General features: G+C 41.8%; 3 protein-coding genes across 3 annotated transcripts in view; 2 read left to right on the forward strand and 1 right to left on the reverse strand.

Annotated features, from left to right (window-relative positions):
• The window catches only part of LOC148098147 (uncharacterized), a 65,856-nt gene extending 45,701 nt beyond the window's left edge, over positions 1 to 20,155 (reverse strand). The window contains exons 1-7 of the mRNA XM_087830028.1: positions 20,026 to 20,155; positions 19,733 to 19,883; positions 16,328 to 16,491; positions 15,926 to 16,223; positions 15,112 to 15,589; positions 14,613 to 15,000; positions 14,366 to 14,556 (exon numbers count right to left, since the gene is read on the reverse strand). Of these exons, the coding sequence (XP_087686154.1) occupies positions 14,366 to 14,556; positions 14,613 to 15,000; positions 15,112 to 15,589; positions 15,926 to 16,223; positions 16,328 to 16,491; positions 19,733 to 19,883; positions 20,026 to 20,155 (1,800 nt within the window). The remainder of the gene's footprint in view (positions 1 to 14,365; positions 14,557 to 14,612; positions 15,001 to 15,111; positions 15,590 to 15,925; positions 16,224 to 16,327; positions 16,492 to 19,732; positions 19,884 to 20,025) is intronic.
• LOC102792237 (olfactory receptor 6N2-like) lies at positions 2,378 to 3,313 on the forward strand. Its single transcript, XM_006808158.3, has one exon. The coding sequence runs from the start codon at positions 2,393 to 2,395 to the stop codon at positions 3,311 to 3,313; it is 921 nt and encodes a 306-aa protein (XP_006808221.2). The 5' UTR covers positions 2,378 to 2,392.
• Positions 20,156 to 21,135: 980 nt separating the features above from the next.
• On the forward strand, positions 21,136 to 22,113 carry LOC102791947 (olfactory receptor 6N2-like). The gene has a single exon (XM_006808157.3). The coding sequence runs from the start codon at positions 21,136 to 21,138 to the stop codon at positions 22,111 to 22,113; it is 978 nt and encodes a 325-aa protein (XP_006808220.3).
• The last annotated feature ends 4,768 nt before the right edge of the window (positions 22,114 to 26,881 follow it).

Here is a 26,881-nt window from a genome sequence, read left to right on the forward strand (position 1 = left end):
GATGGTATACCTCGACTTCCAAACTGGACATGCTGGGGATGAGTTGGAATCAAACAAATTCCAACTTATTTGTTTGATTTCTGAGCATTCTGGCACTTATGATGTAAATACTGGGCAGTGGTTGTTTATGGAGAGACTTCTTTAGTCTGTTTGTATTCTGACTCTGTAGCCCTGCTTCTGTTTCCTTGTCTCTAATAATGTTGGTCACTTTCATACTTCTTCACACCAATTAGTTAAACTGCAGGAATGTCTTAAAGACATAAAGACTTGGATGGCCACTAACTTTCTGCTTCTTAACTCAGATAAAACTGAGGTCATTGTACTCGGCGCTGAAAAGCTTAGAAATATGGTATCTAACCAGATTCTTACTCTGGATGGCATTACCTTGGCCTCCAGTAACACTGTGAGGAACCTTGGAGTCATTTTTGACCAGGATATGTCCTTCAACGCACATATTAAACAAATATGTAAGACTGCGTTCTTCCATTTGCGCAACATCTCTAAAATTAGAAATATCCTGTCTCAGAGTGACGCTGAAAAACTAGTTCATGCATTTATTACTTCCAGGCTGGACTACTGCAATTCATTATTATCAGGATGTCCAAAAAACTCACTGAAAAGCCTTCAGTTAATCCAAAATGCTGCAGCAAGAGTACTGACAGGGACTAGAAAGAGAGAGCATATTTCTCCTGTTTTGGCTTCCCTTCATTGGCTTCCTGTTAAATCCAGAATTGAATTCAAAATCCTGCTCCTCACATACAAGGTCTTAAATAATCAGGCCCCATCTTATCTTAATGACCTTGTAGTACCATATCACCCTATTAGAGCACTTCGCTCCCGCTCTGCAGGCCTACTTGTTGTTCCTAGAGTATTTAAAAGTAGAATGGGAGGGAGAGCCTTCAGTTTTCAGGCCCCTCTTCTGTGGAACCAGCTTCCAGTTTGGATTTGGGAGACAGACACTATCTCTACTTTTAAGATTAGGCTTAAAACTTTCCTTTTTGCTAAGGCATATAGTTAGGGCTGGACCAGGTGACCCTGAATCCTCCCTTAGTTATGCTGCAATAGATGTAGGCTGCCGGGGGATTCCCATGATGCATTGAGTTTTTCCTTTCCAGTCACCTTTCTCACTCACTATGTGTTAACAGACCTCTCTGTATTGAATCGTATCTGTTATTAATCTCTGTCTCTCTTCCACAGCATGTCTTTCATCCTGTCTTCCTTCTCTCACCCCAACCGGTCGCAGCAGATGGCCGCCCCTCCCTAAACCTGGTTCTGCCGGAGGTTTCTTCCTGTTAAAAGGGAGTTTTTCCTTCCCACTGTCGCCAAAGTGCTTGCTCATAGGGGGTCATATGATTGTTGGGTTTTTCTCTGTATCTATGAAGCGCCTTGAGGCGACTTTTGTTGTGATTTGGCGCTATATAAATAAAATTGAATTGAATTGAATTGAATTGAATTGAATTGAATTGAATTGAATTTCATAAGTTATGTCAGAGTTTGATCCACCATGTGATATAATTTAGAAAATATCTAATTAGCAATGGCTTTCAATAACCTGGATTTAAAAGAAAAACAACAACGAAAAAAACAACAACACTGCAGAACACTGTCAGTCATGGACTGGTGTCCACAGCACCAGGACCTCAACATTACTGGTTTAGGATGCCCTTCAAGAAGCCTGGAGAACTATTCCCGAAGACTATTTAAAGAAATTCAGTAAAATTTGCTCAAAGGAGTTCAAGCTGTGTTGAACACATATTGACTTTCAAGCTTGTTAGAATTGCATTCAGTATTTTTTTGCCTTCAATTCATCATTCAACATAATCAAGGATTTAAAGTGCACCTTTATAATCCAAGAAATACAGTAATGTAATGGTCTTCTAACAGGTACCATTCAGAAAGCATTAAATTGACTGTAGATCGTGCAAAGTACAGCAGCTAGACATCTTCTAAAGACTAAGAAAAATTAACATATTGCATTAGAATTGATTTTAAGATTTTACTAATTACCTGTCCTTCATGGCCTGGGCTCAGAATATATACTAGAAGTGCTTCTCCTGTACCAGCAAACACTTTGGTTATGTAAAGTTATATACAAATAATAATAATAATAATAATAATGATATTTTATTATTATTTTATCTACACTACTAAGTCTACCCACCTCTGTATGATGTATGATGATAGATCATACATACAAAAATATCAACTGATAAAGTTTGGTGAAGTTGTTTACATGTTCTTGAAGAACTTAATGAGTCCCATTGAGAATGGGAAGTTTTCTGATAAAACAAAACCACAGAGCCAATTACTTCTTAGTTTGGTGCTGGAAAAGTATTACTACAATACAGTAAGACTTGTCTTTTCATTTGTTTTTTTAATGAATACCATTTGAATGGATGTTGAATTAAATGTAACATGGTTAACTCTAGGTGGGTTTGCAGAATTGTACAAATACAGATATCTTTATTTTGTGGTCATATTTACACTTTATATTCTGATACTCTGCTGTAATTCCACTATAGTTTTCCTTATCTGGACTCACAAAAACCTTCACGAGCCAATGTACATATTTATTGCAGCTTTGTTAATCAACTCTGTTCTTTACAGCATGATTATCTATCCAAAGCTCTTATCTGATGTTTTGTCTGAAAAACAGATGATATCATATCCACTCTGTCTTTTCCAAGGTTTATCATATTACACCTCGGTTGGTTCAGAATTTTTACTGTTGGCAGCAATGGCATATGACAGGTATGTGTCTATATGTAAACCCCTGCAATATCCAGTTATTATGAATAAAATAACTATATATGTATGTCTGATTTTAGCTTGGCTTATACCTGCTTTTGAATCCTTGATGTTGGGTGTGTTGTATTCTAATGTCAAACTCTGTAGCTTTACTCTGACAGGAATTTTTTGTAATAATTCAGTTCACAAGCTTCAGTGTGTGCCATCAGTAGCAATATCTATATATGGTGTGGTCATGTTGATAAACATTGCCCTTCTACCTCTGCTTTTCATACTTTTTTCATACATCAAGATTCTTAAAATATCTTACCAAAGGTGTAGAGAAGTGAGAAAAAATGCTGTAAAGACATGTTTACCCCACTTGCTGGTTTTAATTCACTTTTCTTGTTTTATTTCCTTTGATATAATTATAGTGAGACTGGAAACAGACTTATCAAAAACTCTCCGTTTGATATTGACCTTTCAGTTGATTTTATTTCATCCTCTTTTAAATCCAATTATATATGGACTCAAAATGAATGAAATTTCTAAACATCTCAAGATATTATTGTGTCTAGTTAAATAACACTGAAATGACTGCACTATTATTTATGGCATTTATGTAAGTGTTCAAGTCTATTCTCTTAGTGCTGACATATGTAATGGTCATAAAGCAAAGATATTTAACTTTTTAGACTGATGCTGGTAATATTTAAAGTCTAAACATGCTTGGATTTCAGGTTTTTCCTTCTTTTCCCTTTATCACAGATTATTAATCACTGTTATGAAAATGATTTAGTAAAAAGAGTCAAATTCTGCTGGTATTTTGTGTGTGTGTGTGTGTGTACTGGTTTTTACTTTGTGGGGACCAAAATCTGTAATTTACTACAGCAAATCAATATATCTATCACATGCCAATTACATCTATCCATATATATGTATACATACACACACACACACACACACCCACACACACACACAATCTGGACTTCCCGGGTACCACTAGAGGGAGCCCAAGTACCACCACTGGTACACTTACCACAGTTTGCGAATCACTGGGTTAGGGTAAGTTGCGAAAGAAAGCAATATGTCAATTAAATGTCTCCACGAGGACAGCAAACCGGACTGTTGGGTGTGAGTGTATAAAGGAAATGACTTCCTTGATATAGAACAGGTTCATTCTCTGATTTAATGTAAAGGTGAGTGATAGAAAAAAGTCGAAATTGGATAAAATGACAAGTTATTGTACAATATATAGTAATCTTTTGTTCATTTATATGTGTGTAAAACATGGTGAACAAGAACTGGATAACTAGGGTGAATGAACAGAAACTGGGATACATTTTAACAGTTCATATTGGTTTCAATTCAATGTTATTTATACAAATCCCAACGACAGTTGCTTCAGTGTGAAGACAGAAACCCAACAATCATATGAGCCGCTATAAGCGAGCACTTTGGCAACAGTGGGAACGAAAAACTCCCTTTTAACATGAAGAAACCTCCAGTAAAACTAGGCTCAGAGAGGTGCGGCCACCTGTTGCAACCAGTTGGGGTGAGAGGAGGAAGACAGGTCAAAAGCCATGCTGTGGAAAACAGCCAGAGATTAATAACACGTAATGTTAAAAATTCAATGCAGAGAGGTCTATCTAATATGGAGGACCACAAGAGCCACGCGCATCGAAATAAAAAATCCTGTGCTTAATTAATGAATTGTAGAATAAAATCTGCATTTGTAAATTCATTTTTGAATTCCAATTTAATAAACTGATATTTAAAATGCTTTTTAAGTCTTCATTTCAAAAAACATTTTCGAATTGCACTTTAATAAACTTCATTTCAAAAACCTTTTTCGAATTACACTTTAATAAACTGCATTTCAAAAACCTTTTTTGAATTGCACTTTAATAAACTGCATTTCAAAAATCTTTTTCGAATTGCACTTTAATAAACTGCATTTCAAAAACCTTTTTCGAATTGCACTTTAATAAACTGCATTTCAAAAATCTTTTTTGAATTGCACTTTAATAAACTGCATTTCAAAAACCTTTTTTGAATTGCACTTTAATAAACTGCATTTCAAAATCCATTTCCCTTTCCTGTTCGCTCAGGGATTAACATGTGGATTAGCATTTGGATTAGCAGTTGGATTAACAACTTCATTTTAAAAAACCTGCTGCTATTCAAATGAGCCACACCGTGGGATGTAGCTCTCTGATTGGTTGGTCAGACACAGGCTGTCTGCCAGCCTGGATGTTTCTAGCTCATAGCTTCGCCCTGCTAAGAAGCCTGTGTGCTTGTACAAAGGCCGTTCAGCCTCGGGATTTACACTCGGCTCGACACGGATATGTGAAGAATGAAGGGACCCTGCAGCAAAGGGAGAGCCCAACCTCTGGCTGAGTGCCTGTTTACAAAGTCTGACCACCTGTGAAGGTAACGTGCTAACGTGGCTAACGCTAGCATCACCGCACGTAGCCCCATTATTTTAAGGTCATTTTAGCTTATGAAAGTTTTACGTCGCAGCTGTACGAGCTAGCTACGTGTTTTGTAAGCTGCTGTGCTCTTCACAAATAAAGCTGGAAGCAGCTCAAACTATTAGAACCAGCACTGAGGCCCGTTACATTTATACAGTGTTAGAGCAACGGCTGCAGCCTATAGCCTTTAAACTAGCGATTAAAATGCTGACAGTAAACTCGTCAGTCCAGATGTTACCACATTACTTTGTGATACTTGTGAGTTAAAACAACTGAAACAGGCTGATTAAAATAACAGCTTTCAGTTCTCTCATTCAGCATATAAAGACTGGAGATCACACTACTGATTTCAGTTCATTTAATATGTGAGTGCAGATTCATTCAACTGGACATAAACGATGATCAAAGGTTGTATATATGATGAATTCATCAAACCCCAGCCTGTAACACAGTGCGCTGAATCTTAGCTTTGAATGTCCAGTATATTCTAATCACTGCAATCTAAGCATTCACTGAACCTACAGTATCTACACCTGTGTGGCAAATGTGTGGTAAAGCTACAGATAATGAAATGTAATTATTAATACAATATACGTCATGAGAAACGAAAGCTGAAATTGATTCAGTTTAGTACTTTTCTCTGTATGCTCTGTGATCATAAAGGCCTTAAATTCTGTGATGTATACTGTAAATGATTTTCACAGAGGTCTTAAAGTACTTAAATCACTGCTGATAGTCTGGTTGTTTATATTTTCACATTTTTGTGTCTGTAGGGCTGTTTGATGACGATTTGGACTCCTCTGGGAGATGAGGACACACCCACACCTGTTCCATACTGCAGCCATTGATGGTGTTACGGCTCTGAGTCAGCTTTGGGCCATCAGACGCACACACTGGAAAACCAGCACCTGGACTTCATGCAGGAGAGGGGTTGCTATATATGTTCATAACTCTATAAAATATAATGTTGTAACAACTATGTCTATGGCTATTGATGGAATTTTGGAATGTTTGACTATTGAGATCATGAATGAAAAAAAGAGAAATGTTATAATAAGTTGCATATATCGGACACCCAGTTCAAGTATTGACACTTTTTATGAATGGATAGAAAAAATGTTTGCTTCGGTGAACCAAAAATTACTATTCATCTGTGGTGATTTTAATATTGATTTGCTAAACCCAACAAGGTTAAAAGCCATTGATGACTTTACTGACACGATGTACAGCTTATCACTATATCCAACAATAACAAAGCCAAGCAGAATAACATCACATAGCGCCACTATTATTGACAACATTTTTACTAATGTCATGGATTTCCAAATTAATAGTGGCCTGCTTGTCTGTGACATAACTGACCACTTACCAGTTTTTACTTTGTGTGACTGTGATTTAAAAAAAATAGATACCAAGATTACGATAGCAAAGCGAACAATAAATGAAGAAGCAATTCATGCCTTTAATTTCGATTTAGCACAACAAGATTGGAGTTCGGTGTATGAAGAGTCAGATGTGGACAAGGCTTATGACAATTTCCTAGATATTTTCACTATGTTGTACAATAAACATTGTCCTGTAAATGAACACAAGACAAAGAAAAAAAAGATAAAAAGTCCTTGGCTCACAAAAGGAATTATCAATGCTTGCAAAAAGAAAAACAATCTGTATAAACAGTTCATCAAAGTAAAAACAAAAGAAGTGGAACAAAGATATAAAGCATATAGAAATAAATTGACTGATATTATAAGAACGAGTAAACAACTTTATTATAGAAGAAGATTATATGAAAATAAAAACAATATAAAAGGAACTTGGGATGTGTTAAATAACTTAATTAAACAAGGATCTTCTGGAACATCATATCCTGAATGTTTCATTGATGCAAATGGTGAAAATCTCAACATGAGTAACATTGTAGATGGGTTTAATAAATTTTTTATAAATATTGGCCCTGAACTAGCAGCGGACATCCCGTGTCAAAAAAATGAAAACATCAGTAATATAAAATCAAATCAGTCATCATTTCAGTCCGGTTGTTTTCCAAAAAAAATGAAAATTGCAAAAGTAATACCACTATACAAAAGTAATGAAAAACACAGTTTTACCAATTATAGGCCTATTTCTCTACTGCCTCAATTCTCAAAAATTTTAGAAAAACTTTTTAATTCAAGATTAGAAAAATTTCTTGAAAAACATCAAATAATAAATGTTGGTCAGTATGGTTTCAGAACGCAAAGAACCACTTCAATGGCGATAATTGAGGCAGTAGAAGAAATTACTAATGCACTGGATAAAAATAAATATGCAGTTGGTATTTTTGTTGATCTCAAAAAGGCCTTCGACACAATCAATCACTCAATTTTATTGGATAAATTGGAAAGATATGGTATTCGAGGGAAAGCTGGTAACTGGTTAAAAAGTTACCTAACGGGTCGGGAACAATATGTTAGCATAGGGCATTACCATTCAGAGAAACTTGGTATTACATGTGGTGTTCCCCAAGGGTCAGTGTTGGGACCAAAACTTTTCAATATATACATAAATGATATTTTTGATGTTTCTCAAGTACTTAAACTCATACTGTTCGCAGATGACACCAACATATTTTTCAGTAGCAATGATTATACTGATCTTGTAATGACCGTAAACAGGGAGCTAAAATTAATAAAAAAATGGATGGATATAAATAAATTATCATTAAATATAAATAAAACTAAAGCAATGTTTTTCGGTAATTTAAAATATAATATAGAATTACCGATTATCATTGAAGGTGTACCAATTGATAATGTGAGTGAAAACAAATTTTTGGGAGTCGTAATTGATAACAAAATTTCATGGAAACCCCACGTCAGACACATAAAAACCAAAATTTCCAGAAGCCTCGCAGTTTTGAACAAAGTGAAACCATACCTTGATAAAGATGCACTTCGTACTCTGTACTGTACCCTGGTTCTTCCATATTTTACATATTGTGTGGAAGTGTGGGGAAACACATATAAAAATACAACTAATCCATTAGTCACAGTACAGAAACGAGCACTGCGTATTATTCACAAGGCCGGTTATCTAGATCATACTCACAAACTCTTTCTTCAGGCAAAGTTACTTAAATTCCAGGATCTGGTTAATTACAATACATCCATAATCTTATACAAAGCCTTTAATAAACTTCTACCTGCAAATTTACAAATTATATTTGAAATTCGAGAAAGGGTTTATAATGTGAGAGGCTTCGGAGAATTCAAATTACCCAGAACTCGAACAACCCGTAAAGGTTTTTGTGTGTCTGTACGTGGTGTGAAAATCTGGAACAGTCTGAGTTTACAACTGAAACAATGCAAAAATATTCATAGATTTAAATTCCTCTACAAACAGTTTGTTTGGTCACAGTATACTCAATGATGGTTATAGTGTGCTCTGTAATGTTTGTTCTCTTACCATTGCTGGTATGGATTCAAAAAAAAAAAAAAAGTGTGTGCATATGTATGTACATGTGTGTGTAGATATATATGTATGTATGTATATGTATTAGAGATGGACCGATCCGATATTACCTATCGGTATCGGTCCGATACTGACCCAAATTACTGGATCGGATATCGGCGAGAAATAAAAAATGTAATCCGATCCATTAAATATCAAAAAAGCACCTCACAAAGCTTGCTACACGGCGTAACTCGGCTCATAACCGTAGCACTTCGCAGCAGTATGCCTCACATGATAGAGCCGCTGTGTGTATTTGTAGCCTAGCTAGCAAACCAGCATTTCATCTCCGAGGAAGTTTTCCCAGAGAGAAGTAAAGCAAGTGTGTAAGTTCATCTCTGAATGTTTGTAAAGCGTTCCCACCTTAAGCTTAACAACCGATATATGGAGCGACTGCCTCTCTCTCTCTCTCTCTCCTGCTGCTACTTCAATCGTGAAACTGCTTAATGATCAGCTGATCGGCTTTTCTGTCGCGAGTCCGTCTCTCTTCTTAGTTTTTGGCCCACTTCTCACCAGAAAGAGGAAACCAGCGGCTGAACAACAGCAGCACTATTAAGCTTGATAAGCTGTTGTTAGAATTTATTTAATATTACTTTCTACACCAGGATCTTTTTCTACAGCTGACAGCTGGTAACTGTGCAGGGGCGGATCTAGCAAAGTTTAGCCAGGGGGGCCGATAGGGCATGAACAGGGAAAAGGGGGCACAAAGACATACTTTTCTTTCTTATTCTCATTTAAAATGTCTAACTTTTAAAAATAATTGTCTGACTCTTACACCCAAAGTTTTAATCTGATGTAAAATATATAGAAGTCCATTACTGTATATAGTAACTGTTAAGTCTAATATACCCTAGTAAGCTATAGTACTTTTTCCTTTGGGAAGATACCATCTGTGCAGTCTGCAATTCTGTTGAAGAAAGATGTTGAATCTATTTAATTATTCTTGAAAAATAATTTATTTTTGTGCATTTCCTCCCTGCATCAAATTAAATTTGATTACATCGATTAAGCATCATGAGGTGGAGGGTGGTTCCCTATTTTTTTTTTTTCTGGGAGTTTGCAACCCTATTAGTTAGGTTGCTTAATATTTCTGCTAAGTACTCTTTAAAATACCAGAATAGGGAGGATGGTGCAGGTTTAAGTTTATTAGATTGATCAGTGTTGCTGAACTATGAAATATTTTCGGCGCAGTGTATTTTTTACATACAGGTATAACAGAATAGCTTTAGTGTTGTTATTTATTTAAACTTGAGTATGAACTTATACAAAATGCAACAAGATATTTAAAAAAACGTTTTATTGATTAAAAAACACACTATATCGGATTCATATCAGTATCGGCAGATATCCAAATTTATGATATCGGTATCGGTATCGGACATAAAAAAGTGGTATCGTGCCATCTCTAATATGTATGTGTGTTTGTCACTATGTAATTATTATTGCCTGTTACCTGTGGTAACGCAATTTATAATTAATATATATTCTGTATTCTGTTATGACGGTCCTATTTGTTGTTGCGAGCTGCCATTGAGATGCTTGCATGTGCCCGGGGCTGTTGATGGTTTGTTTGGTTGCAACGATGGGCGTAGCTGTGGGAAGCTTATTGTTTTTTGTTGATGAGTGAGTATAGGGGTGGGATTTAATAAGTTTTCTTCGTCCCACTCCTTTTCAGGTAATTTTTTGTTTTTTGTTTTTGTGCACTTTATATTTAATATATGTATTTTTGTTGTGCCTGAAATGAACAAATAAATGAATAAATGAATGAATGAAATGACCTTAAAATAACGGGGCTACGTGCGGTGATGCTAGCGTTAGCCACGTTAGCACGTTACCTTCACAGGTGGTCAGACTTTGTAAACAGGCACTCAGCCAGAGGTTGGCTCTCCGTTTCGCTGCAGGGTCCCTTCATTCTTCACATATCCGTGTCGAGCCGAGTGTAAATCCCGAGGTTGAACGGCCTTTGTACAAGCACACAGGCTTCTTAGCAGGGCGAAGCTATGAGCTAGAAACATCCAGGCTGGCAGACAGCCTGTGTCTGACCAACCAATCAGAGAGCTACATCCCACGGTGTGGCTCATTTGAATAGCAGCAGGTTTTTTAAAATGAAGTTGTTAATCCAACTGCTAATCCAAATGCTAATCCACATGTTAATCCCTGAGCGAACAGGAAAGGGAAATGGATTTTGAAATGCAGTTTATTAAAGTGCAATTCGAAAAAGGTTTTTGAAATGAAGTTTATTAAAGTGCAATTCGAAAAAGATTTTTGAAATGAAGTTTATTAAAGTGCAATTCGAAAAAGGTTTTTGAAATGCAGTTTATTAAAGTGCAATTCGAAAAAGGTTTTTGAAATGAAGTTTATTAAAGTGCAATTCAAAAAAGATTTTTGAAATGAAGTTTATTAAAGTGCAATTTGAAAATGTTTTTTGAAATGAAGACTTAAAAAGCATTTTAAAAATCAGTTTATTAAATTGGAATTCAAAAATGAATTTACAAATGCAGATTTTATTCTACAATTCATTAATTAAGCACAGGATTTTTTATTTCGATGCGCGTGGCTCTTGTGGTCCTCCATATATCTATCTACACACAGTGAATTAAAAAAACTGAACAAGAAATACTCAATGCATCATCCTCCAGCTGCCTACACCTATTCCAGCATAACCAAGGGACAATTCAGGGTCACCTGATCCATCCCCAACTATATCCTTTAGCAAAAAGAAAAGTTTTAAGACTAATCTTAAAAGTTGGGATAATGTCTGTCCCCAAACTCCAAACTGGAAGCTGGTTCCATAGAAGAGGAGCCTGAAAACAGAAGGCTCTGCCTCCCATTCTACTTTATAATACTCTAGGAAAAACAAGCCTGCAGTGCAAGAGCAAAGTGCTCTAATGGGGTGTTGGTACTATAAAGTCATTAAAATATGATGGGAACTGATTATTCAAGACCTTGTATATGAGGAGTAGGATTTTGTATTCAATTCTGGAATTAACAGGAAGCCAGTGAAGGGAAGGCAGTATAAGGGTGCGTTCACGCCGAACGCGATAGACACGACTAACAAGCGCCAGAAGCCCCAAGCTGGTCGCGTTCACATTCGCACCTCGAAGGGCATCCAACGCAAACTGGTCGCACTTAAAAATATGCAATTCTCACACGCGTGAAGCGGAAATGTGGGAGGAAGTAGTGCCAGACGGTATGTTTGCAAGATGGCAGCTGTTGATCTAGCGTTTGAAGAGAGAGTCTCCCTTCTCTATTAACTGTAGAGAGCAGAGCAGCGGCGTAAAGGACTTCCTCGCCGTACCTGGGACCATCAGGTCCTCCAGAAGCGTGAGCAGTTTGGTGAGTTTCACCATTTGCTTCAGGAGCTCCGTCTGGATGATGGCCGCTTTCAGCGGTACCATTGTCTTACCCTCGCCCAATTTGAGGAGCTGCTGTCCCGCGTCGGTCCAAGCATCACCCGCCTGGACACCAACTACAGGTGCTCAATCCCACCTGCAGAGCGCCTGTCCATATGCCTGGTAAAAGTGTTTAATACAGTAGTCCTTTATTGATACCTATGCTAATATATGTTAAACTATCAGTTTATACACTGATAACATGGATGTGGTGTGCTATCAATTCAATTCAATTCAATTCAATTTTATTTATATAGCACCAAATCACAACAAAAGTTGCCTCAAGGCGCTTCATAGATACAGAGAAAAACCCAACAATCACATGACCCCCTATGAGCAAGCACTTTGGCGACAGTGGGAAGGAAAAACTCCCTTTTAACAGGAAGAAACCTCCGGCAGAACCAGGCTCAGGGAGGGGCGGCCATCTGCTGCGACCGGTTGGGGTGAGAGAAGGAAGACAGGATAAAGACATGCTGTGGAAGAGAGACAGAGATTAATAACAGATACGATTCAATACAGAGAGGTCTATTAACACATAGTGAGTGAGAAAGCTGACTGGAAAGGAAAAACTCAATGCATCATGGGAATCCCCCAGCATTTGCAGCATAACTAAGGGAGGATTCAGGGTCACCTGGCCCAGCCCTAACTATATGCTTTAGCAAAAAGGAAAGTTTTAAGCCTAATCTTAAAAGTAGAGATAGTGTCTGTCTCCCGAATCCAAACTGGAAGCTGGTTCCACAGAAGAGGGGCCTGAGAACTGAAGGCTCTCCCTCCCATTCTACTTTTAAATACTCTAGGAACAACAAGTAGGTCTGCAGTGAGAGAGCAAAGTGCTCTAATAGGGTGATATGGTACTACAAGGTCATTAAGATAAGATGGGGCCTGATTATTTAAGACCTTGTATGTGAGGAGCAGGATTTTGAATTCAATTCTGGATTTAACAGGAAGCCAATGAAGGGAAGCCAAAACAGGAGAAATATGCTCTCTCTTTCTAGTCCCTGTCAGTACTCTTGCTGCAGCATTTCTACTTCTAGCTGAAGGCTTTTCAGTGAGTTTTTTGGACATCCTGATAATAATGAATTGCAGTAGTCCAGCCTGGAAGTACAGCCTGGGAGCAACCCACAAACCTCTAAAGTGCATTCCTGCCTTTTTAAAATTTACTTAATAAATGGAGCTTGCCTCCAAAATAAACTAACCTCTCTTTATTGTCTTAAATAATTGGTCTTCACTATGTTCCTATATAGTTGTATATTTTTTCATTAGTATACTATGAAAAAAAATCTACATGTGTCAAGTTGTGTGCTAATATTTTTGCTGTGTAGTAGAACTGAGACATTAGTTATTAAAAAAGAATTATTTGAAATAATATTAGAATAGAATAGAATTCAACTTTATTGTCATTGCACATGTCACAGGTACAAGGCAACGAAATGCAGTTTGCATCCATCCAGAAGTGCTTTAGCCATGATATAGATATATTACAAATATATATTAGCAAAAATATAGATATGTAAGTATATTACAGAAATGGGTCTATTGTGGTATGTTATAATGTACACAGTATGAAGGTATGTTATGAATATGCTATAACTATAAGTATGTACAGGCTGTAGTGAGTACAAGTAGAGCAGGGTGATATGGCCAAAAAAATATATCACGATATATATTTGAAAATTTGCGATATTGATATAACTGACAATATAATTTCTGCGAGACAAAATACAACTCCACAACTTTACTAGCACAAAAAAACCCCCATCCATTTATTTTCACTTAAACAAGCAGCTGTTTTTTATGTGCATTAAAGCTATATAAACATTTAACAGTGCAAATTCCTTGCTGAAAGTTTAACCAAAAGGCATTTCCAGTAGAAATGGGCTGACATATCCTCAGCATAACCATGTATATAATATCCACTGAAGTTAAAAAGAGGCGCGAAACAAAACAGTCAGATAAATCAAACTTTATTCAACAGAAAACAAAAACACAGGTCAGTTAAGGGGGCCGGCCGTGAAGACGGCAACAACAGAGAAACAGTGCGGGGGGCCGACCCGGAGGTCGCCGGCACAAGAGTTCATAAGTTAAACGGTCGGGGGCCCGACCAGGTGGGTGGCACAGGTAACAGAGCTGGTGTGGAGGCCGGCCGTGCGGAAGGCAACGGCGGCGACTCAGGCGAAGGCGGTCTGGGGGCCGCCCACGACGGCGATGACGTCCGGCTAGAGGCTCAGAAACTGGCCGACGATGCTGAGGTGCTGGACGTACCTTGGACGGGGGTGTAACAACCGCTGGACCAGGCGTGGAGGACGAAGGCTCGGAGGCCGGACCAGGCATGGAGGACGAAGGCTCGGAGGCCGGACCAGGCGTGGAGGACGAAGGCTCGGAGGCCGGACCAGGCGAGGCGGAAGCAGAAGCTGATGCTGATGCTGCAGGTGGCGTGGATGTTGAGGTTGCAGGCGGTGGAGCCGGTGGTGGCTGAATGGTCTCGCCATCCCCATGTCAGCAGACATGGGGATGTGCTGGCTGGGTCCTCCCGGACCCCCAGCTGACGAGGCAAGAGGCTGGACGGGCCCCTCGGGCCCTCCAGCGGAGACGGGAAGCTGAATGGGCCCCTCGGACCCTCCAGTGGAGACGGGTGGCTGAACGGGCCCCTCGGACCCTCCAGCGGAGACAGGAGGCTGAACGGGCTCGCAAGAACCCCCAGCGGAGACGAGGAAGGGCTGGCCGGGCTCACCAGAACCCCCAGCCGACGAGGCCGCACAGTGCTGGATGGACTTATCCGACCTTCCAGCAGGGGCTGATGTAGAGCCAGAGGGTATTGGGACCCCTGGCTGAATGTTAAGCTGACCAGAAGACTGTACTGCTACCGGGGACTGGGCCAATGATTCAGGTGCGAGCTGAGCTACTGGAAACACGGGGAGCTGAGCTACTAGTGGAGGTGAAGTAGATGACTGCACGGGAGACACGGGGACCTGAGCTACTGGAGACACGGGGAGCTGAGCTACTAACGGTGGTGAAGTAGATGACTGCACGGGAGACACGGGGAGCTGGGCTACTAACGGTGGTGAAGTAGATGAATGCACGAGAGACTGATTTGAGGGCGTCTGCACTGGCACAGGGGGCTGAAATGATGTCTGTAGTAACGGTGGTGGTGAGAGTGGAGTAGGTGGTGGAGTTGAGGACTTCACAGGGGAATGAACTAGGGGTGACTGCACAGGAAACTGAACTAGAGGTAGTAGTGACGGTAGTGGTGCTGGTGGATGAGTGGATGACTGTGCTAAGGGGGACTGCACTGGGGACTGCACTGGGGAAAGCTGAGCTGCAGGAGACTGAACTGGAGACTGCAGTGACGGTTGTGGTGGAGGTGTAACGGGTGGAGGAGTGGCTGAATTGGCTGCGGGTCGGGCGGCTAATGGCTCAGCTACAGAGTGCCTTAATGGCAGGGCTATAGGTTGAATGACTGGCTGAGTAGCAGCCTGAATGGCTGAGTGTAGTGATGGTTGTGGTGGGAGAGAAACGGGTGGTAGTGTGGATGATGGAGCTAAGGGCAACTGAGTGACAGACCAAACTGAGGGAGACTGAAGTGCTACGGGGAACTGAACCGGTGGTGATGGAGGAGACTGAGCTCGGAATTGAATAGGCACATGAGCAAAGGACTGAACGGGTAATTGAGCTATGGATTGCACAAGTGGCCGAACTAAGGGTTGAATCGAACAATGATTAGCAGACTGGGCTAAAGGCAACGTAGGAGGCTGGAGTGATAGCTGAGGTGAAAATGGAGCTAGTGGCGGAGTAAATGACTGTGCTAGCGGGGACACAGGAGACGCAGCTAGCGGGGACACAGGAGATGGAGACTGGGCTCGTGGCTGGGCAGCTAAGTGAGCTTCAGGTGGCTGGGCAGCTAAGTGAGCTTCAGGAGGCTGGGCAGCTAAGTGAGCTTCAGGAGGCTGGGCAGCTAAGTGAGCTTCAGGAGGCTGGGCAGCTTTTGGAAAAACGGTCTCTGAATTAATAATCTCTGACTTAACATCCGCTGAGCTAGCAGACACGGAGTTAATTAGTCCAGGCTCAAACGTAACAGGATTACCACAGTTCTTTGCGTTGTTATGGCTAGGAGGAGCATGAGAAGAATAGTCTTCTAGGTTACCTAAATGGGAAATTTTGGTTTCAGACGAAACAGTCTTTTTCACCTCAGTCCCAACATAAGCAGATCTTGGGCCTTCAGACCCAGTAAACTGTAGTTTCATTTACACTCGCCGCAGGCGTTTGCATTGGTGAAGTCCTGGGTTCTGGCGGTGGCATTTTTCGCTGCCTGTGCTGCCGCCGCTTCTCCCTGGAGACGGGAGCAGAGATAGTGGTGGTTGCCGGTAATGGCAGAGAGGTTGAATCTGACTCCTCCTCCTCTGACCACATTGCTGCGAGGAAAGAGGCAGGTGAGCGGTGGTCAGAGCTGGACGTGGGAGGTGAAGAATTCCGCGGCACAAGGCTAAGAACATAATACAAAAAACTCAGAGGCACAAGAAACTCAAAATACCGAGTCACTGACCCAGGACCGTGACACCCCTAAGTTTTTCAGCCTTAGTTCTGTTTAGTGGATCTCCTAATTTCCCCTTCCCCTGGATCTTAGTCTCATTTGCCCTTTGTGTTCCACGTCTCATGTTGTCAAGCCCATGTTGTCTGGTCTGTCTCATCATGTTTCCTGTTTTATTTTGAAAGAGTCCTCTGTTCTTTGTTCATTGCATTTAGTTTTCACTTCCCCTGTCCTGTCATTAGGTTATGTGTGTCAGCTGTGTCCTCATGTGTCTCCACTTCCTCTGATCACCTCATGTGTGTATTTAGTCTTCAGTCTTGCTGTGTTCAGTGTCACGTTGTCTGTGTTATCTCCCCTACCCCTTGTCACAGTTTCCCAGCCATAGTAAGTCATAGTTTGTATGTTGTTTAGTCATAGTCTAAATCTCAGTAGAGTCATAGTTTCCCAGTGTATGTTCAGGTTTTCCCTCAGTTACTTTGTTGTTGTTGTTTTTTCCGTGAGTTTTCGGCCCTAAATAAAGGCTCGCTTTTTGTTAAGTCCAGTTTTGTGTCCTCGGCTCTGCTCGTCTGCTCTTGGGTCCTCCACTCACTCCGCACGGTCTGCCCCGGCAGTCCGTGACAGTTTTACCCATATCCTATCATGATATTTAATTTTCTCATCGTTGCCTAACATTGTACCGGTATTACCGTGAACAGTATAATATGGCCCAGCCCTAAGTACAAGCTAAGTACAGGCTATGAACAGGATATAAATATGAAAAAACTATACAGAAATATGAAATTTAAAAAAAAAAACTATACAGAAATATGAGATATACAGCTATACAGAAATGTGAACTATGCAAGTTATAAGCAGTTGTAGAATTAAAAATTATCGTATTATACAGAATGAATATTTATACAGAATTATACAGTAGTGCAGTTAAGATAAGTGAGATATGTGGATAATTTCTACAAAGGCTATATAAAGTGCTAGTGGTTGAGAGTGGTGGTTCAGTCCATGTTATTATTGTGTGTATGAGGGTACAGTTGTCCATTGTGTGTGTAGGTGGTTGTGGGTGTGTGTATGTCCAGTCCATCGCTGTGTCCCAATTCAGGGTATGCACGCTTGAAGTACGCATTTCAAGTGTGATCACGTCACCGCCACGCGACGACGGCTGTCCCAATTCGAAGTGTACTTCAAATGCATACTCCAAATGCGCCGTCGATTTCCCCAAATATCAAGCGTGGTCCGGTGCACGCTTCGTGGTCCCATATATCCCACAATTCATAGCGCGGCGGTGGGTGTGGATAATTTTGCCGCAAAATACGGCAGAAGGGAGCGGCCGAAAAGTGAACTGTCAAAAGTAAGTACTGAACATGACGTCACTTATTCATGTGCGAATGTTTAATAATGAAGAACATTAAAACATTGCTGTTGGCCACATGTCGGCAAAGTTGTGTGACATTAGAGATGTTTGTACTTTCAGCATTAACTTGGTTTTGAAGCCTCTACTTCTAAATATATATATAGTCGACCTTAATCTTACAGAGAATCTGATGATTTTATGGATAATTAAAGTCAGTCATATATCCACAAACACAACAAACTGAAAGTCAGTGAGATATATATATATATATATATATATATATATATATATATATATATATATAGATATAGATATATATAGATATATATCATAATAATCTGACAATACTATAATATTGGCCATATTATATTTACATTACCATAGTGAGATGACTTTAGTCTCATGAACAACATTAACTAATTATTATTTACTAGCTAATCTTAAATGACTGTTCAGTACAGAAATGAAGCCCTTGAATCATGTTTTACAGTCCTGTGGTCTCAGCCTCAGATACTCAAATAATCAAAGTAATGTCATGACAAAAATGATTGACCGACAAAACAATTTTCTCCTTCATTTATGTCACACAAAGCTGTATGTAACGTGTCTCGCGGTTAGTATCATGGTTGCTAGGCAACCTGAACAGCGCGACGAAGCATATACCGTCCCATTTCACACGCCTCTCACTTCCGCACTTCTCGTACTTATAGTACGCACCGTACGTAGTACGCGTAGTGCGCGTACTTCAAGCGTGCAAACCCTGAAATGGGACATAGCCCATGTGTTTAATGTGGGTCTGATGTCAGGAGGCAGAGTTCAGGAGTCTGACAGCTGTGGGGAAGAAGCTGTTTCGGTACCTGGTGGTCTTAGTCCGGAGGCTCCTGTAGCGCCTCCCAGAGGGCAGGAGGGTGAAGAGTCCTTGTGATGGGTGACTGGGGTCTTTGATGATTTTCCCAGCCCTTTTCAGACACCACTTCCTGTAGATGTTCTTTATGGCAGGAAGTGGTGCTCTCGCGATGCGCTGGGCAGTTTTCACAACCCTCTGCAACGCCTTCCGGTCCGAGGCAAAGCAGTTCCCATACCAAACTGTTATACAGTTGGTCAGGATGCTTTTGATGGTGCAGCGATAGAAGTTCACCAGGATGTCTGAGGACAGGTGGTTCTTCCTCAGAGTCCTCAAGAAGAAGAGGCACTCGTGAGCCTTCTTGACCAGCTTGGAGCAGTTAGTCGTCCAGATGAGATCCTCGGAGATGTGGACTCCCAGGAACTTGAAGCTGCTCACATGCTCCACAGCCGTCCCCTTAATGTAGATGGGTGGATGTGGGTCAGCATTCCTCCTGTAGTCCACGATGAGCTCCTTGGTCTTCTCAGTGTTAAGCAGCAGGTTGTTTGTGTCGCACCACTCAGCCAGATGATCCACCTCCTCCCTGTAGGCATGCCTCATCGTTGTCACTGATGAGGCCAATCACCGTGGTGTCATCTGCAAACTTAATGATGGTGTTAGAACCATCGGCAGGTCTCCAGTCATGGGTGAAGAGGGAGTAGAGGAAAGGGCTCATCACACAGCCTTGTGGTACACAGGTGTTCATTGTGATTGTAGATGAGCAGTGGTTATCCAGCCGGACATGTTGGGGGTGGTTGGTCAGGAAGTCCAGTAACCATTTGCACATGAGGAAACTGATGCCCTGAATATATGTTAACAATAACATATATTCCCATATGACAACATGCATAAATTAACTGCCTACATTAATTCATTGTAAACATACCTTCTGACTGGGACTCCCCTGCTGCCAGAAACCCCATGACCGCAAAGAACTTCCATCTCATTCCGATCCTGCTGCAGACCCGCTCCTCTTCTCCTTCTCCATCCTCTTCTACTTGGAGTATGTGTCCCTGAGGCTCTTCCACTTTCTCCTGCAGATGTCCTCTGAATAAGTACATTATCTCGTTAGCAGAAAGGTATTTGTACATCAGTAGGAAAATAGCGGGACAGTAGGCGGCTTGCTAGCTTTTGTGCGGCTTCCCCGGGTCAGTCAAAAATTTCAAAAGAGAAATGAATGAACTTACCAGGTTGCCCGATCTCTTCACACATCTTCCTCCGAGCTAGGCCTTTTTTAGTCCTGTCTCGGTAGAGAAAACAGCTGGTGTCGTACAGCTCCGGGTGGTTTGCTACGGCGTTGATGAGCCTTTCCTCCATATTGAATGAAGAATAAATGGCTTTGGCTGGACCTGCCCCTTTTAACTACGGTCAGAGCATCATGTCACCAGGCTCCTGATTGGTTGTCGTGGCGCGGCTTGAAGCTGGATATGCGCGAATGCACAAAATGCAGCACACAAACTGCCGCATGTATTTTTATTCGTGCTTCAAACGTGTCAGTCACGCTACTCGCGCGACTCATGCGTTTTCACGATGCAAATCTGCTTCTGAATTTTCGCGGGACCCCAGTCGCGCTTCATCGCGTTCCTCCATTGACTTTACATGTAAACCTGATGCTCTGGTTGCGTCTATCGCTTTCGGTGTGAACACACCGTAAGAGAAATATGCACTCTCTTTCTAGTCCCTGTCAGTACTCAGATTGGATAAGTGTAGCCGGATTATAACGACAAGAGGGAAGGTAGTCAGAACTGAGGGGATCGAACTACCAGAAGCCAACATTGCAAGCATCGAGGACAGCCACAAGTACCTGGGGATCATGCGGCCAAATGGGAACCACAAAGAGGTCACTCGGAAAGCTGCAACCACTAAGTACCTGCAGAGGTTCAGGCAAATCCTGAGAAGTCACATGAATGGTAAGAACAAGATCTGGGCTATAAACACCTACACCCTGCCTGTGATCAGGTACCCTGCTGGCATAAAAGCCTGGCAAAAGTATATAGTAAGCCTATACTAGTTCAACGATTTAAAAACAATGCATGGGCAAATTCAATGAATTGCACAGTGATATAAACATCAGATCAGATGTTTATAGGTCAGATTTCCTGAAGTTGTTTACATGTTAGTGGAGAACCTAATGAGTCCCATAGAGGATGGAAGATTTCTAATAAAACAAAGCCATATAGTCAGTCACTTACCTTCTTAGTTTAGAGCTGAAAATATATTATTCCAATACAGTAACAGTTGCATTTTCTTTTGTTATTCTTGAATACCATTTATGTAATATAGTTCCATAGTCAGTAATGTTTTTGTTTTTGTCAATGGATGTTGAATTAAATGTAACATTGGTAACTTTTGGTGGGTTTGCAGAATTGCACAAATACAGGTATCTCTATTTTGTAGTTATATCCACGTTATATATTCTGATTCTCTGCTTTAATTCCACTATAGTGTACCTTATTTGGACTCACAAAAACCTTCACGAGCCAATGTACATTTTTATTGCAGCTTTGTTAATCAACTGTGTTCTTTACAGCATGATTATCTATCCAAAGCTCTTATCTGATGTTTTGTCTGAAAAACAGACTATATCATATCCACTCTGTCTTTTCCAAGGATTTTTATATTACACCTCAGCTGGGTCAGAGTTTTTACTGTTGGCAGCAATGGCATATGACAGGTATGTGTCTATATGTAAACCCCTGCAATATCCAGTTATTATGAATAGAATAACTATATATGTATGTCTGATTTTAGCTTGGCTTATACCTGCTTTTGAAACCTCAGTACTGGGTGTGTTGTATTCGAATGTCAAACTCTGTAGCTTTACTCTGACAGGAATTTTTTGTAACAATTCACTTTACAAGCTTCAGTGTGTGCCCTCGGTTGCAATATCTATATATGGTATGGTCATGTTGATAAACATTGCCCTTCTACCTATGCTTTTCATACTTTTTACATACATCAGGATTATTAGAATATCTTACCATTGTTGTAGAGAAGTGAGGAAAAAAGCTGTAAAGACATGTTTACCCCACCTGCTGGTGTTAATCAACTTTTCCTGTTTTATTTTCTTTGATGTAATTATAGTTCGACTGGATTCTGATCTATCAAAAACTCTTCGTTTGACATTGACGTTTCAGTCAATTTTATTCCATCCTCTTTTAAATCCAATCATATATGGACTTAAAATGAATGCAATTTTCAAACATATCAAAATATTGTTGTCAGGTTTAATAACACTGGTGTTAATGCCCTATTATCAAATGTATGGCATATAATTTGAAATTGTAATGCAAACTAGATAATGGAGTACCTTTTCTCCAGACAGAGGAAAAGAGATCAATTTTATAGAAATGTCATGACATTTATGTAAATGTTGATTTCTGTTCTTCTATTGATGAAAGCATAATGGTCATAAAACAAAGACAAACAATTTCTTAAACTGTTTCTGGTAATGTTTAAATTCTAAACAGCTTATATGCCTGCATTTCACATTTTCCCTTCTTTATTGTCATAGATTATTATTTACTATTGTATATTCACATAAAAATAATTTAGTAGAATGAATCAATTAGTAGAAGTCTCTCTTTGATGCTGACAAGCATATGAATATTCATCACAGTGTCTTCTGTTTTAATAATAATAATGGATTGGATTTATGTAGCGCTTGTCAAGGCACCCAAAGCGCTTTACAATTCCACTATTCATTCACTCTCACATTCACACACACTGGTGGAGGCAGCTACAGTTGTAGCCACAGCTGCCCTGGGGCAGACTGACAGAAGCGAGGCTGCCATATCGCGCCATCGGCCCCTCAAAGAGCCCAGGGATCGAACCGGCGACCTTCCGGTTACAGATGCGCTTCCCTGAGCCACGGTCGCCCTTAAATATATATAACTGTTTTCTCAGTTATATATATTTATGCAGCTAAATAAGGTAATAAAAATTAGCATGACCAATTGTAAAATCACCTCCATCAGCTACATGAAGTTTACAACACTTAAAAAAAATTTTAAATGAAAAATTCTTTTGAACTTTCCATATCTCATTATTTATAAACATAATATAGTTAAAAACCTTAACAAATCATAAGTGGACTGGTACTTTTATACCACCCTTCTATGCACTCAAAGCACTTTCCACAAGAAGTCTTATTCACAAAATAACATATTGTGAATAAATAACATATTCATACAGCACTTTTACCATGACTAAGTGCTTTTTAAAATGTTTTTTATGGTTAAAATCTATTGTCAACAAGCATGTTACTGCTAGGAATTTTTTAGCCATACCTTAAAAAATTTCACTTGATGACTGCAAATCTGAAAACCCTTTTCATCTGAGCATGTCCTGTTTTTTGATTGTGATGTTCAAATTATTGGACAAGTATGACTGGACAGAAATTGTCATGCATTTTCAGCAATTAAGAAATTAAGTTTGTGACGTGACCCTTCGGCAGCGATGCCAGAATAGTTTCTAGCTCTGCTCACATAGTCACAGTTTTTCACGTATCCTGTCATACAAGTTAGTTATTTTGAGGCCTATCCTACTATGGACACTTCATTAACCAGAGACTCATGGAAAAGGGAGATTGTTCAATCTCCCTTAAAGAAGTTTAAAGAATCCTCCGTTACTAAGGATGACTTCAACGAGGTTATTGCTAATGGCTTAAAGCTAGCACTTCAAGAACAACAAAAGTCCCTCAATAGTTGCCTATTAGTTGCCTTGGCAGTCAGAGAAGCTATGGACTCTGTCTCGGTCCCTGCTTTACACAACTTATGCACAGAACTTCAAAAGACCAATGAAGTGGTAAATGATGTTAGCGGCGAACTCGAGAGAGTGGCTACAATGGCTAAGTGTACTCAAGACCGAGTGGATTCAGTGCAAGCAGCTGCACGAGAGGACAGACGATTGACTATCAATCTAAAGAAACAACTTGACCAACTCGCTACAAAGCTCACAGATCTGGAGCACAGGGGTCGCAGGAATAACATTGGACTTGTTGGCTTACCAGAAATGACAGAGGGCTGTTGGCTACATCAAGGCTAATCTCCCTAATGCTGGGCATACACTGTGCGATTTTTGGCTCATTTTGAGACGATTTTTCAGTTTTGCAACCATTTTGGTGATCGTCCCGAGTTTCGCCTTCATCGTGTGTTATGCATCGTGTAGTATACGTGGGGTAACGAGAAGCGATTAACACCTCACGACCAGCTCCAGATCATCAGTCGTTTGGTCGTAAGAAAATCAAACCTGTTTGAAATCCTGTCGGCCGTTGTGAGGGTGTCAACGCAGCCTCTCACACTGCGCACGCGCAAACACAGTAATGAAAGTGAAAAGATGGGGCAGCACAGCAGTGCAGCGTGTGATCTGGACACAAGCGATGGAGGCACAACTTGTATAACTTTGGCAAGCTCATCCAAGCCTTTTCAATGTGGCCTCACAATATTATCATGACCACAACAACCGTGAATATAGTTGGATGGACATTGCTACTCAATCACAGCTGCCTGATCAACGTTTTTCATTAGCAATTTAGCAAAGTTGATAGTGGTGGTGTGCGTGTCTATGTGAGTGAAAGACAGAGAGGGAGGGACAGCACAAGAGCCAAAACAGTTCAGGGGGCCGGCCGTGCGGACAACAACAGCGGCGACGGGCAAACAGTTCTTGGGGCCGACCGTGCACACGGCAATGGCGGCGGTGCAGACAAAACAAATTAGGAGGCCGGCCACGCGGAAGGCAGTGGCGGCAACAGAGCAGGTCCGGAGGTCGGTCGCGATGCCAGCGGCAGCGACGAACTGTCTCAGGAGGCCGGCCTCGACGGCCATGATGCCCAACTAGAGGCCAGGAAAGCGACCGGCAGAGGTGAAGCGGAACAGGACGAGCTGGAACTGATGACAGTGTGGCAACTGCAGGACCAGACGAGGCAGGCAAAGGCGAAGCAGGCAAAGGCGAGGCTGAAGCTGGACCAGGCGAAGGCGAGCTGAACCTGGACCAGGCAAAGGCGAGGCTGAAGCTTGACCAGGCGAAGGCGAGGCTGAAGCTTGACCAGGCGAAGGCGAGGCTGAAGCTGGACCAGGCGAAGGCGAGGCTGAAGCTGGACCAGGAAAGGCGAGGCTTGATGATGACACAGAGGCTGGACCAGGCGTGGATGACCTGACGGCAGCGGGATGGCTGCAGAATCTGACGATGGTGATGCTGCAGACGGTGATGCTGCAGTTGACGGTAATGCTGCAGTTGGCGGTGATGCTGCAGTTGATGGTGATGCTGCAGGCGGAGATGCGGATGCTGCAGGTGGTGATGCTGCAGGTGGTGATGTGGATGCTGCCAGTGACGGTGTAGAAGTCGCAGGGGATGATTCAGCAGGTGACGGCTGAACAGACTTCCCCGGACCGTCAGCAGACGCGAGGATGTGCTTGCTGGGTCCTCCAGGACCCCCAGCAGACGAGGCATGACGCTGGACGGGCTCCTCGGGCCCTCCAGCAGACGTGACATGAGGCTGGACGGGCTCCTCGGGCCCTCCAGCAGACGTGGCATGAGGCTGGACGGGCTCCTCGGGCCCTCCAGCTGACGACACTTGAGGCTTGACGGGCTCCTCGGGCCCTCCAGCTGACGACACTTGAGGCTGGCTGGGTTCTCCCGAACCCCCAGCTGACGAAACTTGAGGCTGGCTGGGTTCTCCTGAACCCCCAGCTGACGAGACTGGAAGGGCTCCTCGGGCCCTCCAGTGGAGACAGACACCGAAGCAGCAGGTACGGAAACCTCTGGCAGTGCGGACACTAGCTGGGACTGAGCAGCACAGTGGCTAGACTCAGGCAGCAACAGTGGGTTGCAGTCCTCAAAGAGCTGAAAGTGTTCCCCAACACACTCAGCAGAGGACGGAGGCGGATGGGTGAACTCACTTGAATTCTCAGGGGGTGCTGAGAGCCGAGACTATTTAGGTGAGTTCTCTGGTGGAGCTGCTGGCACTGGCGTCTTGACCTCTAGGGGTCCAGAGTTGGCTGGTGACTGACACCCAGACTGAACTGATAACTGTACTGCTAACTGTGTTACAGACCCCACATTGAATTGTGGTGAAGGTGTGGATGGGGGGATATGGTCAGGAAAAACTGTTTCAGGGAAGTTTATTGCTTTACCTGAAGGAACTGATGCAGACGAAAAGGCTCCCCTAACATAGTCATTCCCTAAACTCGTAGTGCTAGACTCAGTAACTCCAGGTTTAGAAACAATAGCATGAACACAGTCATTAACCCTGAATGTGGGCTCAGCAAAGGCAGTCTTTGGAGCAGTGGCCACGGGTGCGACGGAAAAATCATTGTTATCTTCAGAAGACACACAAAAAATAGCTCCAGAAAACACAGTCACAGAACCTGACGCAGCAGAAAAAGTGTCCCTTTCACTCACCACAGCCGGCTGCTCATATGTCCCAACATCTGGCTGTGGAGTGCCGCGCCGGCGGGCCGGGAAACTCCTCGTCCGGCGGGTCGGACAGCACGTCCTCCATCGAAGCAAGTGGGCGAGCGGTAGCGGCGGGAGGGTAAAGCTCGTGAAGAACAAAATTCTGTACTAGCGGGTGCAGTGAGCCCAATAACCAGGGGTAACCGGAAATAAGTTGTTGTAGCTTGTCTTCCACAGCATAGAGAAACGCTTCTCCCTCATGTTCTACCCACAGATTGATTAACCTTGAAGCGGAGTCGATAACGGCCTCCTGAAGCTCCCTGGGTGGGTTGAATGCCACTGGATCCATATCTGGCTGGTCCGTACTGTCACGGCGAGTTGAGTGAGCTGTGTGGAAGAAAGAAAAGGAGGATCCAAACGCAGGCACTAAAGGTGTGAGGGTGGTTTATTAAACACAAAATAAAAATGGGCAAACGGCAAAAGGAACAGAAGGCTATCTAAACTGAGAACAACTAAACTAGTGAACACAAACCAAGACATGATCATGAAGGAGGATGAGCAGCGGAGAATGACGACAGATGACAGCAGGGAGAACACACAGATGAAGCATGGTGGATACACAGACGGACCAGCAACTATTTTTTTAAC

Source organism: Neolamprologus brichardi, chromosome 16 (genome assembly GCF_056152115.1).
Source record: "Neolamprologus brichardi isolate AB-2024 chromosome 16, ASM5615211v1, whole genome shotgun sequence".
Classification (NCBI taxonomy): Eukaryota; Metazoa; Chordata; class Actinopteri; order Cichliformes; family Cichlidae; genus Neolamprologus; species Neolamprologus brichardi.